General features: G+C 38.3%; 2 protein-coding genes across 2 annotated transcripts in view; one reads left to right on the top strand and one right to left on the bottom strand.

Moving 5' to 3' along the window:
• CENPP (centromere protein P) overlaps window positions 1–18,795 on the top strand; it is a 295,669-nt gene that overhangs the window by 91,617 nt on the left and 185,257 nt on the right. The gene's annotated exons all lie outside the window — the stretch shown is intronic.
• Window positions 6,012–16,690, bottom strand: OMD (osteomodulin). The gene is made up of 3 exons (XM_003260496.3): window positions 16,333–16,690; window positions 8,101–9,059; window positions 6,012–7,243 (listed from the first exon to the last, which is right to left on the bottom strand). Exons 2-3 carry the CDS (start codon window positions 9,038–9,040, stop codon window positions 6,912–6,914), a joined length of 1,272 nt encoding a protein of 423 aa, XP_003260544.1. The 5' UTR covers window positions 9,041–9,059; window positions 16,333–16,690; the 3' UTR covers window positions 6,012–6,911.

The following is an 18,795-nucleotide window of genomic DNA, read 5'->3' as shown; positions in this document are numbered from 1 at the left end:
GGCGCGATCTCAGCTCACTGCAACCTCCGCCTCCCGGGTTCAAGCAATTCTCCTGCCTCAGCCTCCTGAGTAGCTGGGACTACAGGCACGCGCCACCACTCCCAGCTAATTTTTATGTTTTCAGTAGAGACAGGGTTTCACCATGTTAGCCAGGATGGTCTCGATCTCTTGATCTCGTGATTTGCCCACCTCGGCCTTCCAAAGTGCTGGGATTACAGGTGTGAGCCACTGCACCCAGATGAGTTCTAGTTTGATTCTTCATGAACCTTGCCCTGATCTTGGCAAGTTCTTTAACGTTTTGGGCCACAGTTTTTTTATCTATTGAACTTTTATCTATTGAATCGGGTTACTACAGAGTTCCTCAGCCTCTGCACTATTGACATTTTGGACCTGATAATTCTCTGTTGTGGGGGCTGTCCTGTGTGCACTGAAGGATGTTTAGCAGCACCTCTGCCTTCTACCCACTAGATGCTAGTAGTTGCACCCCACCCCCACCCCTACTTTGTGATGACCAAAAATGTCTCCAGACATTGCCAGCTGTCCACTGATGGGTGGGGGTCGGGGAAGCAAAATCATTTCTATTGATAACTGCTGAGTTACTAGATACACATAGACCCTTTTTAATCCAGCATTCTGGATTTTGTGGAAAGTCTGTGGTTTGAATCTCTGTCTTAAATCTCATACTTATGCTTGAAGCCTAATTGTTTGTTCCAACAAGAAATATGAGAACCCATGTATTTTACTTCCCAGACTAAAGGGTCAAATTTATATGGAGAGGAATTATGACTCAATGTAAGGAAGAGCTCATGGTAAAATTGTATTTTATTTGTTAATTTAGTTTTTCTCAGTAGTACATAAATCTCTGTATAGTGAATTCATAACCTAAACAAGTAAAGTGATGCAAGATGTGTCCATGATGTTATGATATTTACAACTAGGCAGATTTATAACTTGGAATAGTTATATCTATTTAGGAAATTGGAACATATAAGAAACTTCAGATGTTTAGCCATTATGATTTAATTTTGTTTCCAGCTGCTATTATGCTTTATTTCCAAGATGTAGAAGAAATGGATTTAGAATCAGGAAACCAGGGTTTTAGGTCTAGCCATCCTTGGGGACATATGAATTCTTAAAACAGAAAAATTATATAGAACATACAAGGTTTATTTCTTCTATTTTCTTTTTTACCTCATGGAGCTGGTTAAGTGTGTTATATAATATGCATACATCTGTATTTTAGTTTAGTGCTCCCAAGCTTGAGAAATCGAGTGAAAATGTGTAGTGTTTCAGGTAATACTTAAACACTGGCTAAACATTCTCAGTCAGTATTATCATGAACAAATTTATGAAGTATCCTTCTTAAAATTCCCTTTCTAAAAGTTAAATGTATGTTCATTATGCATTTACATTTGTTAATTAAACTTGGGTTTATGGTGCAACTTGGACTTATTTGTTAATAGTTACAGTTTAGCCTATTAGCTAACATAACTAAATACTTGGTAGTATAATGAGAAAAATAATAAATGAATTTTCACATTTTTATTTCTTGCTATAAATATCAAATTAACTGGTTTAGTCTGTAGCTCTGATAGGTAACTGTGCAGTCTTGATGTACTATTTGAAGAAAATACTTTATTCTTCATTGTCTCCCAGGGAATGCATTGAGGTTTTTCTTTGTTTTGTTTTGTTTTTTGTTTGTTTGCTTGTTTTGAGACGGAGTCTCGCTCAGTCACCCAGGCTGGAGCTCAGTGGTTCAATCTCGGCTCACTGCAACCTCTGCCTCCTGGGTTCAAGCAACTCTCCTGCCTCAGCCTTCCAAGTAGCTGGGACTACAGGTGCGTACCACTGTGCCTGGCTAATTTTTTGTATTTTTGGTAGAGACAGGGTTTCACCATGTTAGCCAGGGTGGTCTCAATCTCCTGACCTCATGATCTACCCACCTCGGCCTCCCAAAGTGCTGGGATTATAGGTGTGAGCCACCGTGCCCAGCCTCATTGTTTTGTTTTTAATGAGAAGTACTTAAGCAGGTTTGAGTTAAGGCATTTTCAAGTACCAAAAAAATGATTGTTAATCTGTCTCCTCGTTGGGCCCTGAGCTAGAGGACGTGGGATGCATTTACTTATGTGCACTTTTAGAGGGAGGAGCCAGAGCAGAGTTGAACTGTTCTTGCTAATAAACAGGAGGAGTTTGACCACACTCTGGGGCAGGGAAGCCAGCAACTGAGTGCCTTGTGAGGGAGTGGAGGGAACCCTGCCATCCTAACCCTGGTGGGCCATCCAGATGGTGCTTTGAAAAGCTGCAGTGTCCAATAGTGGTTGTCAAGTTGTGAGATATATGATTTAAGCACCCTAATGAAACCCTTAGTAGTCTCTCTTGTCCACTATCTTTTGTATGAGTAAAATGTTGGAAGGAATCCAAAGAGATGCTTACTCTGTTTTGTGTGCCAGGAAAAACAGTGTGAGCACCCAGGAGTGTGCAGCATCTGGATCTGTGGGCTGCTGGGCCAGATGTGCTACAGTGAGCCTTACTGTTTACTTGATACCTCCAACTCATGTGCACTTTATATGCTTTATTATATCAATTATTTATCTTTATCCTTATGACAATCATATGGAAACCATCTTTTTTTTAAAACAAAGAAAGAGACACTTAAACTAAATAACTCACTCAAAGTCACCTAGCTTAAAAGTGTCATGTCAGGCTTTATACCCACATAGCTCTTATATCAGATTCCTTTTTTTTTTCTTTTGAGACAGAGTCTCGCTCTGTCTCCCAGGCTGGAGTGCAGTGGTGCAATCTCGGCTCACTGCAAGCTCTGCCTCCCCGGTTCACACCATTCTCCTGCCTCAGCCTCCTGAGTGAGTAGCTGGGACTACAGGTGCCCGCCACCACGCCTATCTAATTTTTTGTATTTTTAGCAGAGACGGGGTTTCACTGTGTTAGCCAGGATGGTCTCAATCTCCTGACCTCATGATCTGCCCTCCTCGGCCACCCAAAGAGCTGGGATTACAGGTGTGAGCCACCACACCCAGCCAGATTCCTTGTTTTGAATTGCTAAATTTGTTTTTGTTTTTGTTTTTTGAAACAGGATCTCACTGTGACACCCAGGCTGGTGTGCAGTGGCATGATATCATTCCACTGCAACGTCTACTTGCTAGGCTCAGATGATCCTCCCACCTCATCCTCCCAAGTAGCTGGGACTACAGGCATGCACCACCATGCCCAGTTAATTTTTCTACTTTTAGTAGAGACAGAGTTTCACCATGTTGCCCAGGCTGGTCTAGAACTCCTGGGCTCAAACGATCAGCCCACCTCAGCCTCCCAAAGTGCTGGTATTACAGGTGTAAGCCACCATGCCAGGCCAGAATTGCTAAATTTGAATTGCAATTTTATTATTTGCTAAGGCTGTTCTTTGAGAATTAAAATGTATTTTCTTTTATTCATTTAGGAGGAGATACAAATTGAAACTCCAGAGCTCTGAAAAAGGAAGGGTTTTCAATCTTTTAAACTGTGCAAGAAGTGAAACAAGTAATTACCGTGTCTTTATATTAACCCCAGTCAGGAGCTTGTTCTCTCTACTTTTGCCAGTCAGTTCCTGCCACACATTAACTTTTTCCTGGGAGCCTTCAACTACTTCTCCAGGTCCTCACCAGATGTGAAAGTTATGGTATCTGTGCTTATACAGTTTTTCATAGTCACTGCCACTTTAGCATTTTATTTCTTCCTTGTGTTAGAGTGAGTTGTTTGATCTTCTCTTTATTAAATTCTTCAAATAACTGTTTTATTAAGTCACATTCAATACAATTTATCCTTTTAAAGTATATAATTTAATTTATTTTTTTATTTTTTTATTTTTTTTTAGAGACGGGGTCTCACTCTATTGCCAGGCTGGAGTGCAGAGGCGTAATCATGGCTCACTGCAACCTTGGTCTCCGGGGCTCAAGCAATCTTTCTGCTTCAGCCTCTCGAATAGCTAAGACTGCAGGCATGTACCACCATGCCTGGCTAATTTTTAATTTTTTTGTAGAGACAGGGTTTCACTGTGTTGCCTCGGCCAGTCTTGAACTTCTGGCCTCAAGCAATTCTCCCACCTCGGTCTCCCAGAGCACTAGGATTACAGATATGAGCCGCTGTACCCAGCCTAAAGTATACAATTTAATAGTACTTAGTGTTTTTGCATTTGTACAACCATCACCACAGTCAATTTTGGAACATTTTCATTACTCCAAAAAAGAAACCATATACCCATTAGCAGTTGCTTCTCACTTTCCCCCATTCCCATGATCCCCAGCTCTAGGCAACCAATAGTCTTTGTCTCCATAGATTTCCCAGTTCTGGAAATTTCATAAAGATGGAATCATACAATTTGTGTCTTTTTATGACTGACTTCTTTCACTGAGCATAATGTTTTCAAGGTTATCCATGTTGTAGTGTATGTCAGTACTTCATTACTTTTTATTGCTGAATAATATTCCACTGTATGGATATATCACATTTTGTGTATCCATTGATGGACATTTGCGTGGTTTCTACCTTTGGATATGGCTGAATAATATTCCACTAAATGGATATACCACATTTTGTTTATCCATTGATGGGCATGTGGGTGGTCTCTACCTTGTGGATAATGCTGCTGTGGACATATATATGCAAATTTTGGTGTGAACATGTGTGTTCAGTTCTATTGGGTGTATAGTTACGAATGGAATCGCTGGGTTATATGTAACCTATTTTTTTTTTTTTTTTAAGATGGACTTTTGCTCTTGTTGCCCAGGCTGGAGTGCAATGGCATGGTCTTGGCTCACCACAACCTCCACCTCCTGGGTTTAGGCACTTCTCCTGCCTCAGCCTCCCAAGTAGCCGGGATTACAGGCATGTGCCACCATGCCTGGCTAATTATTTTGTATTTTTAGTAGAGATGGGGTTTCTCCATGTTGGTCAGGCTAGTCTCAAACTCCCGACCTCAGGTGATCCACCTACCTTGGCCTTCCAAAGTGCTAGGATTACAGGCATGAGCCACCGCGCCCGACCATATGTAACTAACTTTTTAAAGAACTTCCATACTGCTTTCCTAAGCAGCTGCAGTATTTACACTCCTTCCAAAGGTGTATGAAGGCTCCAATTTTCCACATCTTGCCAACACTTGTTATTTGTCTGCCTTTTGATTTCAGCTATCCTAGTGAGCACATAGTAGTATCTCATTTATTTGCATTTCCCTAATGGCTCATAAATTTTAAATTGCTCTAGGTTAGAAATTGTCTTATCTTTGTTTTCTAAAACACCCATAGTATTTTCCACATATTAACTCATAATGTTTGAATTTATATCCTGTATTTAAAAATTACAAGAAAAGGGAGGTGGGCCTTAAGATTTTTTTTTTTTTTTTTTTTTTTACCTCTGTTGAAAATGTGCTTTGCCCATATTGTGGCATCATAGTTGCACATTGTACTTTGTTTATTGATCCCCTATTGCCAAGCCCTATATAAGAAAGGACTGGATGAATGTTGATTAGACGAGTGAATGGAGTTTTCTTCATATTCATCCTGGATTCTTGAGGTTGTCCCTGAGAACAGGTGGGTGTTCTGGTTCTGATAATACTAATAATCTCCTCAAAGATATAAAGAGCATTAAGGACTTCACTTTAAACTGGTATTTCCAGAAAAAAAGACTTGCAAGCTTGAAAACTATTTCTGAAGTATAGTTTGACTTGTCTGTCTGTTGCATATTGTCAGAATTGTTATCATTTGTATAGGCAGCCCTAGATTGGTATTTGTCCCTTATCTGAGAAATTCTATGAAACATTAGCATGGTATATCAAGAGAGTGCATCACAGCAGTTAGATAATCATCATTGTAAGGCACACTTACAATACTTAAAAATAATACATTAACAGAAAAGTGATTTTTAAGGTTTTAAAGAAGATGTTAAAACCTGTCATTCAAATTATAAAGGAAATGTATTCAATGGTAGCTTATGTAGATATTGGCTGATAAGCATAAAGTGTTTAATATTATCATTAGAACTTTATTTTGCCAACACTAATTTAATCTTGTAAACAAAGCAGTTATTTCTTTGCAAATCATTTTGTAGCAAAGAGGCCTTTCTATGGTTGTATTTTTACAAAAACATTTATCCCAGTTAAAATGGAATACAATAACATTGTTTTGGATAGTTGCTGAAATGTGCTAAAATACAAATTGCAATGAGATAGTTTGGTGTTTTTTAGTTGTCCAAATACAGCTTTATAATTTTGTTGTTTTGGTATTCTGAGGCAAAAAGATTAGTTAATTTTGTGAATCTGTATGTCTTGGGTCCTTAGTAACTGGATGGCCTCTTACAAATCAAAAATATCATTCTATGCGCTATGTGGTGAGCTAGGGGGATAGATGTCATAATGATGAGATCACAAATACCAGTGTGAAAGCTTTTCTGAAGAAGAGGTCAGAGAAAATGGTCTATTCCTTAAATGAATGCTTGTTACATTAATATGCCCTCCTGTCATTTAAATATTGTCCTCAGAGTAATCAAAAAGGTCATGGCCTGTGGGTCTTTACTGCTAATGCTACTTCCTTCCTCATTTTTAGAAAAATTACTGTTAATAGAAATGATACACTCACTTTCTTTAACATGATATTTCTGTATTTAAAAAGAGCATAAGAAACCATTAACATTTAATTTATGATTCCCACTTGTCATTCTAATTTATATTTTTAAAGATTTACATTATTTTGAGTAAGTTCTAATCCTATGAAATGATGCAGATGTCACCAACAACTTAAATTCAATTCTGATCTTATACTAATACATAATTCTAAATATATTACTTTGAGTAATACATGTTTACTTAGATTTACTATATTAAGTATAGGTTTTGTGAAGTCGTAAGTGTATACCTATATAGTTTCTTGCTATTCTTGATTTTCATAATAATGAGGGTCAAAGTGCCCTTCTGCTCCTTCTTGTTCTGGGCTCTCATGAGCGTTGTCAGGATCATTGTGATCTTCACTTTCATCATCATCATCATCATCTTGAAATCTCCTGAAAACTTGTGTCTTTAGTTGTATTGTTTGACCATTAGTGCTTCTTTGTTCACCATAATAAATAGTGTGTATATGAGGGAAGCAGAAGAAGATGTATGAGCTTATTGGTTCTTTTAGTTTATTTTGGTCCACACGAATGTATGTTAAATGGTGGTAATGTAGTGGGTCAATAGAAGGACACATCACTGAAAGATTCATCTCTGAAAGAAATAAATTAAAAATTAATCTTGCATTATAGTATAATCCATAGTTATAGCCATAATTCTATGTTAGGTTTTATGTTGTATGGGATATACTTCTGTTAATTAAAATACTTATAAGTTGAATTAGGTTTCTTTTTTTATATTAATCAAATAATAAGAAAATTAAATTATAAATGAGTTTTATATTAACAAAATATATATGGCTTCATTGGCTTTTCTGATTAATAAATTCCTAGTAGAACAATCTCAAAAAAATTATCTACAATTGCACTACTTAGGATACTCATATTTCTTCATATACTTTATGATTTCTCTCATATATATATATATATATAAAATTATTATTTTTTTTTAAGACAGAGTTTTGCTCTGTCACCCAGGCCAGAAAGCAGTGGCATGATCTCAGCTCACTGCAACCTCCGATTCCTGGGTTCAAGCAACTCTCATGCCTCGGTCTCCCAAGTAGCTGGGAGTACAGGCACACGCCACCATGCCTGGCTAATTTTTCTATTTTTGGTAGAGATGGGACTTCACTATATTGACCAGGCTGGTCTCGAACTCCTGGCCTCAAGTGATCCACCCCACCCGCCTTGGCCTCCCAAAGTGCTCTGATTACAGGCATGAGCCAGTGCGCTCAGCCTATTTCTCAATATTTAAGGCAATAAAATTTAATAGAAAGGACTATAAACTGAATAGCACACATTTCTCTGGGGCAGATTTCTGCCATTCCCTTAAGCAACTTCAAAACAACCATTTTCAGCAATGTCTAAAGCATAGCTTATTGAATATTTTTTTCTTTAAAAGATCAGAATTCCATTCTTTCTCTCTTTAAAACACAATAAAAGTCTACATACTTTCTATTTCATTATTTTGTAGGTATAGGTGTTCCAAATTTCTTGGAATATAGAATGTTTGCTTCAATTTGTTGTGTCCAACACTGAGTTCTACAATGTTGGGAAGATTAAAAATATTATATGGGATGTCTTGTAGTTTGTTGTGTGACATTCTTAGAGTATGAAGTTTTGGAAGTTTGTCGAAGTATTTTTCAGGTATAGAAGAAATTGAATTATTTTCTAAAGACAGATACATAAGTGAAGAAGGCAAACCAGGAGGCATTGATTCTAATCTGTTATTGCAGAGGTTGAGCTGCATTAGTTTTTCCATTTTGGCAAAGATTTTGTCTTTTAGCAGAAAATCATGAAGATAATTATAACAGAGATCAAGCATGGTCAAGTTTACTAGCCCATCCATGGCATTTGTCTGCAGTTTGGAGATTTCATTGTAACCAAGAAGGAGTCTTTCCAGAGATTTAGGAAGAGGAAATGGAAATTCTTCTAAATTGTTATGCTCTAGATGAAGTTGTAGTAGATTTGGAAGCTTAGCAAACACACCATAATCAATCTTTTGAGATTTAATTTTGTTGTGGCTGAGGTTAATTTCTTTAAGATCAGTTGCATTGATGAATGAATTTGCAGTCACAGCCTCAATTTCATTGAACTGAAGGTAGAGTTGCTGAATGTGCATCGGAATATTTGGGATAGTCTTGAGTTTGCGATTATCACAGTACATTGATGATGGAAAGTTAGTTGGACAGAAGCATTCACTGACACAGCCTAAAGTATACTGATGAAAAGGAACTCTGTAGTCTACATTTTCACGAAATGGGAATCCTGTTTGGTAATCATCATCTGGCTCTTGGTCGTAGTCTTCATCCCACTGATAAGTTTCATATTGGCAATGTACTTTGACTCCAAAAAAGAAGAAAATAACATATATTGGACTTAAAAAACCCATCTTCTTCTTTTTTTTTTTCCTATTGCAAGGAGAAAAGGAAACATTGTGGAGAAAGTGAGTAAACTCAGAATATGCTTTATATAAATTGTCAGTTATATGAAATGTATTATACCTATGTCTATATATAAAAGAATATCCAGAAAGAATGGGCAGTGCTCAAACCAAAATTTTTTTCTTTCTTTTTTTGTGACAGTGTCTCCTCTGTCACCCAGGCTGGAGTGCAGTGGCACGATCTCGGCTCACTGCAACTTCTGCCTCCCAGGCTCCCAGGTTCAAGCGATTCTCATGCCTCAGCCTCCTGAGTAGCTGGGACTTCAGGTGCATGCCACTATGCCCAGCTTATTTTTGTATTTTTTAGTAGGGGCAAGGTTTCATTGTGTTGCCCAGGCTGGTCTCAAACTCCTGACCTCAAGGGATCCTCTGGCCTCGGCCTCCCAAAGTGCTGGGATTACAGGTGTGAGCCACCACGCCTGGCCTCAAACCAAAATTAATGTTTAAGTACAAATGAAGTGAGATTTTTTTTCTTTTTTCTTTTTCTTTTTCTTTTCTTTTCTTTTTTTTTTTTTTTTTGAGATGGAGTCTTGCCTTGTCACCCAGGGTAGAGTGTAGTGGCACAGTCTTGGCTCACTGCAACCTCCGCCTCCCTGGTTGAAGTGATTGTCCTGCCTCAGCCTCCCGAGTATCTGGGACTACAGGCGTGTGCCACCACGCTTGGCTAATTTTTGTATTGTTAGTAGAGACAGGGTTTCTCCATCTTGGCCAGGCTGGTCTCTAACTCCTGACCTCGGGTGATCCACTCACCTCAGCCTCTCAAAGTGCTGGGATTACAGGCGTGAGCCACTGCGCCTGGCTGAGATTTTTTTTTTTTTTTTTTAAGTCGCATATTACACTGAACTTGAGTCAAAAGTCTGGTATACTAGACTTTCGACTAAGTAACCATCTTTTAAGAGTCCCCGTTTTGGCCGGGCGCGGTGGCTCAAGCCTGTAATCCCAGCACTTTGGGAGGCCGAGGCGCGCGGATCACGAGGTCAGGAGATCGAGACCATCCTGGCTAACACAGTGAAACCCCGTCTCTACTAAAAATACAAAAAATTAGCCGGGCGAGATGGCGGGCGCCTGTAGTCCCAGCTACTCAGGAGGCTGAGGCAGGAGAATGGCGTGAACCCCGGGGGGGCGGAGCCTGCAGTGAGCCGAGATCGCGCCACTGCACTCCAGCCTGGGCGACGGGGAGACTCTGTCTCAAAAAAAAAAAAAAAAAGAGTCCCCGTTTATCTTGCTTACTAGGGTATAGTTCTATGATGATAGCTTGTCATCACTCAACTACAGTCTGATCCCTCCACTATAAATGCTGGGTGTTCTTTGGAATTACCTGATCCTTTAATGTTGGTCACTGCCTGGGGGAGGAAAGACCTTTATTTTAGTTAGAGAGCTTTTGCCTGGAAGATTCTACGACTTCTATTTGCTGATACCTTTTTCTGCCGTTCAGAAGAACATGAAATGCTCCCTTTTATGTGATAACTTCAGATATTTAGAAATAGTATTCATGTTTCCTTTTAATATTTTCTCTCCAAAACTAATAGCACCATCAAATTTTCCTCATGAAGCAGTTTCCAGAATCCAATTATTTAGTCTCCGACTCTGCTTGAATAACTACTTTAAATCCTAAAGACGTACAATGTTTACATTCTACAAAGTTCAAGTGTCTTTACATTTTTCTTCCTAGCTTCCTTTTTCCATTAATATATTTAAGTTTTAGATATAAAAATATTATTAAAAACACACTGTCCCTGTCTACCAGGTGTTTAAAGTCTTGTGGAGAATCAAATACGCATGCACTAGAATGCAGGAGGAGGATATTGTGTGGAGCAGAATTGCAAGGGGGCACACTTCACAATGAACACTCAGTGCTGAAACTTGAAGTTCTAGGGAAGGGTCAATTATGTCCCAGATGAGAAGCCTGAAACCTGTATTTCATTTCTGTCAACATATCTGCCTCTTGCCTCATCAATAAAATAAGAATTGCAATTATAGCTGAATTATATACCTTGGCTGCTTATCCTGTATGTTGCCTTGTGTCTTTTTTTTTTTTTTTTTTTTTTTTTTGAGACGGAGTCTTGCTCTGTTGCCCAGGCTGGGGTGCAGTGGTGCGATCTTGGCTCACTGCAGCCACCACCTCCTGGGTTTAAGCAATTCTCCTGCCTCAGCCTCCCCAGTAGTTGGGATTACAGGCGTACTCCACCACACCCAGCTAATATTTGTATTTTTAGTGGAGATGGAGTTTCACCATGTTGACCAGGTTGCTCTCGAACTCCTGACCTCATGATCCACCCACCTCATGATCCATCCACCTCATGATCCACCCTCCCAAAGTGCTGGGATTATGGGCGTGAGCCACTGCACCCAGCCTCCTTGTGTCATATCTTGCCTGCTTATCCCAACTGGTCATCGTTAGCATTGTATGAGCTATGCATGTACAAGTACTTTGCATGTTGAAAACTGCTATCCAGATGAAATGAATGTATTATTTAGGAAAAAGGTTTTAAAAAATCCTACCTCTTTTATTCTGAGACCTTTCTACTTTTCCCATCCAGGGTTTCATGAGAGAATGAGTTTCCTAACAAATCGTTGCATATAATGAAATGACTTATCTCCTATTCATCTAGAATGGTTCTAGCTATTTTTCATCATTGGTATAATTGAGAGAATAGTTACTTAAGTTATTTTCTTTGACAGAACCCCATTTGAGAAAGGTTAAGAAACATCTCAATTTCTTCTTCTTTTCTTGTCAGAAATTATAAATGTATACTTGTAACTATTGTGTGTATTTGGGATTTGAAGTAGTTATTCAGGTAGAGTCAGAGACCCTCGAGCTCTTTTCCTGCAGTGATACTTCCCTTCATTCTTCCTCACCATTTGCTCCCGTGTACGTGCACCCTGGGTTTTGTCTTTGCTATTACTGGAACCCTTCATACTCTCCATTTTGAGTATTCCACACTCAGACCACTAGCTCTGTAGTAACTCCAGCTGCAATAATTCTTCAATTCAGTGGAACCTCAGCTGTATTGATTCTACTATTTTTCACTGTCCCTCATCCATACCTCCCAACATTGTCAGTTCCTTCTTACCAACTTAGACCCCATAGTTCATCACTATCGTTGCTCTTTTGCACATGCCCTAAACTTTCTGGCTCCTTCAATCTGCCAAACTCCAACTCTGGTTACTCCAATTCTCCACCTACTCACAGCCCATCACAGCTGAATGTAACTAAAGAAAAACAGGAGCATGGTGACTGGTCTCACTCTTAATTCAAGACCACTAACCTCAAGTGCTGTCCTGCTGCATTTCCTTAGACCATCCTCTTTCCCTCTCTTCTACGCTACTGTTTTGTAACTTTCCTCTCTCAAGCCTCTAATACCTCATTCCCCATTATTGTTTTTGGGTGATGACCTTGCTTCTTTTTTTTAAGTCAAGAAAATAGGATCAAGATATCATTTATTTCTATTTTCTTATATGTATCCCTACCTACAAGAAAATGCTGAAATAGCAATGGTTTGGGTTTTGTTTTGTTTTTTAACAATATGTGCTTTTGAAACTCATGATGTTTCTTTGTGCAACTCTATATTACATCCATTTTTCTTTCTTTTCTGTGAGATTCGTGGAAGATGTCGCATTTGACCTAGACTTTGAAGGAGTGTTGAGGTTCTCATAGAGGGAAGTGGGGAAGAAGATCTCTGGCTAGGAAAAGATGAGCAAAAACATAGAAGCAACAGATGGTGATGTGGTTGGTTAACTCTTGAAGGAGCAAAATAAGACTATTAAATCCAGATCTGAAGGGATTAGCCTAACTTTTTTTTTCTGAGACAGAGTCTTGCTCTGTCACCCAGGCTGGAGCGCAGTGGTGCACTCTTGGCTCACCCTCCATCTCCTGGGCTCAAGTGACTCTCTTGCTTCAGCCTCCCGAGTAGCTGGGATTACAGATGCGTGCCACCACACCTGGCTAATTTTTAAATTTTTTGTAGAGACAGGGTTTTGCCATGTTGCTCAGGCTGGTCATGAACTTCGGGGCTCAACCAGTCTGCCCCCCTCAGCCTCCCAGAGTGCTGGGATTACAGGCATGAGCCACCACACATGGCCTTGGAGGGCCTAAATTCTAACCTAAGGAATTTGCACTCTGGGAATGAATGCCTAATTTAATGAATTAACATATTTGGGCTGTGATTTCACCCTACAGTCAGTGTTTGTGGGTGAAAAAGTGGAGAATCTTGGAAGGAGGTAGATTTAAGGAGTTACAGTATCATACCAAAGGGCAGTGTTCAGAGCAGGCTCTCCTTGCTGGGCTGGAAACTAGCAGTGGATCTGCTTGGAAATGCTTATTCACCTACTGTACTCTACTACTTTCCTGTATGTAAACATGCTTAGTGAAGCACTTTACAAATATTAGTAGTTAGTTTGATTGGGTTACATCAGTTTACAGTTGTCTTGAATTATTTCTAGTGGTGAGGCACTATGCTAAGTTGGTGGAGAATACAGAAATGAAGAAGACATGAAGCCATAGTCCCTTCTGTAAAGAGCAAACAGCTTAGTGGAGGAGACAGATAAAACAAAGTGAACCCTAATCTAAGGCAGAGGGTAATATCGTTTATAGCAGAGATAGGCAATGCTGTGGGGCCAGTGGCTTACCTCAGCTTTACAGAGACAGGAAAGTCTTTTGTAGACATCATTTGACCCAGACTTTGGGAGATTAATAGGAATGAATATAGAATATTATATACATTTTATACTCATTTATGATATTTTATGTATAATTTTATAATATTTTATTGTACTCATTATAGTATAACATATTAACTTTTTTTTTTGGAGATAAGAGTCTCGCGCTGTCACCCAGGCTGGAGTGCAGTGGCACAATCTCGGCTCACTGCAACCTCCGCTTCCCAGGCTCAAGTGATTCTTGTGCCTCAGCCTCCTGAGTAGCTGGGATTACAGGCATGCATCACCACGACTGGCTACATTTTTTTGTATTTTTAGTTAAGACGGGATTTTGCCATGTTGGCCAGCCTGGTCTCGAACTCCTGACCTCAGGTGATCCGCCCACCTCAGCCTCCCAAAATGCTGAGATTACAGATGTGAGCCACCGCGCCTGGCTGAAAACTCAGCTTGAATTTTATCCTTTTGTTGAGAACATTAGCTAATCATCAGTTAGCAACCTTACATTTGAGAATTAGAGTCTGTTGTTCAACAACTATGAAAAATTGTTGGGAAAAAAGAAGGCCTTGAATCAAGACATCATGACCGGGGCGTCTCTGAAAATAAAGAGGTTCTTTTTTTTTTTGAGACGGAGTCTTGGTCTGTCGCCCAGGCTGGAGTGCAGTGGCGCAATCTCGGCTCACTGCAAGCTCCACCTCCCGGGTTCACGCCATTCTCCTGCCTCAGCCTCTCCGAGTAGCTGGGACTACAGGCGTCCGCCACCACGCCCGGCTAATTTTTTGTATTTTTAGTAGAGACGGGGTTTCACCGTGGTCTCGATCTCCTGACCTCGTGATCCACCCGCCTCGGCCTCCCAAGTGCTGGGATTACAAGCGTGAGCCACCGCGCCCAGCCAATAAAGAGGTTCTTAATGTTGTCTGCTTTCTGTCTTTGTGAGCACCTAAGAAGAAAGTCTTCCCTTGAGGAACAATTTCTCTTCTAAACCTGAACTTATCTTAAACATCGTTGTCCTCCTCCCTCCACGTTCCTAACCATGTAGTACAATCTTGTCCCACTCCCTTTGATTAAGTGCAGTTTTCTGGCTTGAAATCCATCCTGTTTTCATCTATATGCTCATTATTTTCTATGCCTCTTGCTCTTTACCCAGGATAATTTCCCCTGTTAAAACAATCTCTTATTTTATCCAAATTTTTCATTCCCCAACTAATCTCTTCTCAGTCATTTGCTAAGCATATTTTTGTTACTTCTACTTTTCATACTCTACAATGTATGCCTTGTTCTCTATAGGATAACTCACAGCAATATTATATAATCATTGTTGATCATCTCATTTCCTAATATCTTTTAATAGAATCTAATACAATGCAGTGTTATAAGTGCTTAAAGATGTGTTGAATGAATGATTAAGTTAATAAGTTATAGGTTAAGGCTTGCTAGCAAATGCATCTCTCTACTAATGTTGATTATTCCTAGGCATTTATTTCCCTGTGATAATTTCTTCAAATGAACATATTCATGAGAGCTTGACTATTCCTTTTCCTATTGAATATTTCTTCATCACAATATACTGTATTCCTCACTTTCCTAGTACATTGTGTAGTAGGAAAAGAACAAATGTGAAAAAGAATGTTTGGAGCAAAGTAATATATATATATTACCAGTTTTCAATGTGAATTTTTCATATTATAGCAATAAAACCATCTGTGTCATAACATTTCTCTTACTTGGAGAAAAGCACTCGTGTGTTCATCAAGAAAAGTTTCTACTGAAATTACTAATGAGGTATAATTTACTTGTTCAGGAAAAGTTTAAAGTAAAATCCTCAACATTTTATTATGTTAAAGACAATTGTTTTTATTTGTATGACATAGAAACTAGCATATAAGAAAGCGAATATTAGCATATAATTTAGATTTTTCCAAAAAAATTCTAAATTTTAATTTTATAAAATTATTTTGCTATTAAAAATGCAATTACCTCAATTATTTTTACCCATAATACATTTAAATTGTAATTAACTAAAACCCAAAGTAACTAGATCCTTCAATAGACTAGATAGAGCATCTGTATTTTCCCTTTGAGAAAGAAGTGAATGAAAAGAAAAACATTCTATATCAGGGATTTAGTCAGTAGAGAAATTTGGAGAAAATCTTGAGTGAAATTTGTACAAATGCCCATCAACCCCCCAACCGGAATCACTAGCATTGCTCAGCTGTATGCCTCAAAGGCATTAGCTGGTTCTTTGTTACTTATAATTCATAGAGAAAAAGAGACCTAAGGAAGAGAAAGAGATTGATTCCTTTAACCTGAGAATCTCTCCTTTCATTCAAAGTAAAAAAAAACTAAACAAAGATTTTTTATTGGGTAAATCTTAAATGAGAAAGTTAAACTCATTATACTACTTTATTTGAACATTTTGCCTAATCAAAAGTTTAATGTAACTTTTTTACCAGATTTTGCTTCCAAAAATTGTGCTTTTATAATAAATGCAGTCTATTTTAATATTAAACAAATCCAATATACTTTTTAAATTTTAACAGTAGGAATACATTCTTAAAAAATTGAAAATTATTTTATTATCATACCTGTTCAATTTGCTTTAGTTTTCAGGGGTTGATGAATTTGTAAATCCTTTAAATGAATCAGAAATTCCTAAATTCTTTAACTGAGTCTCTTAAAAATCCACAGTAACTCTGTGTCCAGACAGAGCTGTCTCTTGAATTACTGTAGCAATTTAAGCGAATACAATCTTCTTGGAAAACACTTGGGTTGAATTAAAATTATGTATTTCTTTTCATTACATGAAACTTTGTGGATTCAAATTAAGATGCTTGTGTTCTTGGTCAGATTTATGTGGCTTACTTCTTTCTTTTCCTCTTAATTTTGGTTTGAGGTGTGGCAAGAATTTCCTCTAATGTGAAAGGCAAACAAAACTAAATGAAACAGCATGTACTGATTACTGTTTTTATTTTCATTTTCATGCCAAAGAATTCTTCAAATTAAGGCCCACTGTGACAGGGAACTCCAGCGTCTCAGCAACTTAAGGTGGAACTCAAAATTTATTTTTTAATTTTTTGAGATGGAGTCTTGCTTTGCTGCCCAGGCCAGAGTACAGTGGTGCAACCTCGGCTCACCGCAACCTCCACCTCCCGGGTTCAAGCAATTCTCCTGTCTCAGCCTCCCGAGTAGCTGGGATTACAGGCATGAGCCACCACGCCTGGCTAATTTTTTGTATTTTAGTAGAGATGGGGTTTCACCATGTTGGCCAGGCTGATCTTGAACTCCTGACCTCAGGTGATCCTCCCACCTCCACCTCCCAAATTCCTGGGATTACAGGCATGAGCCACCACGCCTGGCCTGGAACTCAAAATTTCTTGAGTCCCTTGGTTGTTCAACACCTAGGTTCACATCAGTACTTCTATTTGTTAAAACAAGGAATCAGGATTAGAAACATAACATTTCTCATTGTTTATTTTTAAAATGCACTCAATTGTCATTGCTTACACAGATTAAGTATATGACTTTTCTATACAAAGGCTTACATCTTCATTTTTATCAGCTATTTCATTTCTCATCTTTTTGGCAGATGTACCCACTAGAATGACTTCTAATATCCTTTCAGATAAAATTAGTTGGTTGCACTCCAAAGGTGTATCTCCGATTTGCCTGTTTTTAGTATTGCACAAAATAATTTTGTAGTATTGAATAAAATGGAATGAAAAGCTTATGTCTCTCAATAGCTATTGCCTTTATTTTGTAGATTTAGAAAATTTCTTCATTTCATAGAGCTATCCTGAGTAGTAACAGTTAACTGTTTTTAATGTTTAATTTTTACACTGTTTTCATATTCTAAACAGAGAGTTGACTTGTGTCTTTTGGCAGTGGACTCGGAGTTCATTTTTGGGGGGATTTCTTTTAAGCTTTTACAAACTAATAAAGTGAATCCTGGAGTTCATTTTGTTTCCTCAAAAAAGTGCTTTCCATTAGCTTTTTACAAAGAACTCACAAGATTTATTTTGTTAAACTTTGCATTAAGAAAAGTATACAGTGTTTCAAGTGATGCTTTGGCAGTTGTAAAAATCTAGTCTATTATTTGAGACATTGGTATGAAAAACGTGGCAGACCACATTTGAGCCAAGATTCCATCTTGTTACTGATCTTTTCCATATGTTTTCTGTTAGTGTCTTTGTTCTTAAAACTCAGGCTTTCACTAAGGAAAAGAGAGCAAATCTGTGTACTTTTTTCAAAAATTGTTTTATAGGCCTTCACGGTCCTTTTGGAAGATTAAGTGAAAATCAGCAGCCTAATGTTTATATAACTTCTCATTAACTCTGTGATTTGGATTTACGACATTGATTATGTTATTCGTGTTTTTAACAAATGTGAAAAAAATATATCAGTAGATAACTAGAGCAGACAGAATAAAAATGTCTATAAAATTTAAACTGATTGGCAATGTCTAGGAGGTTTAAGGTGGCGAGGGATGGGAATGCGGGGAGGTGGTGGTTAGTTAGAGTCAGGCCTTAAAGGAAAAAATAGGGGATGTGAGTTTGTAATAGTTCACTGTTTTAGTTAAGTGGTTATAATTGTAGCAATTGGGGAGAAAAGGAGTTGAATTGTTGAAAAGTGTAAATTATATGCTATGATTATACTTTGATTGAAATAGATTCAGTATCTCAAAGCTGAGTGACACAGGACTGGCTAGGAAAGGCCCTCCTGAGACCTGCTTAATTAACATAATAAGCATTACAATTTTCTGCTCATTTGTTCCACTTTATTTACTGGGCACCTACTTTGTGCAGATTTTAGGTGCTTGGGACTCAGCAGTGAAAGTCTCTGTTGTTATAGAGAGGGAAAACAGAAAATAAACATAAATAAGCATAAAATGCAGAATATAAACAATGTAGAGTGCGATGGAAGAGAATAATGCAAGGTAAAAGGATAAAAATGAATGAGGCATGAGGGTATGGGTCAACAGTTCAGGCACCACTGTATGTGGGGACTGGAATGGAACAATTAAGTTGTTGTATGGCAGATGGTGAGAGCCA

Source organism: Nomascus leucogenys, chromosome 1a (genome assembly GCF_006542625.1).
Source record: "Nomascus leucogenys isolate Asia chromosome 1a, Asia_NLE_v1, whole genome shotgun sequence".
In the NCBI taxonomy this organism is placed as follows: Eukaryota; Metazoa; Chordata; class Mammalia; order Primates; family Hylobatidae; genus Nomascus; species Nomascus leucogenys.
This window is presented reverse-complemented; position numbering and strand designations above follow the sequence as displayed.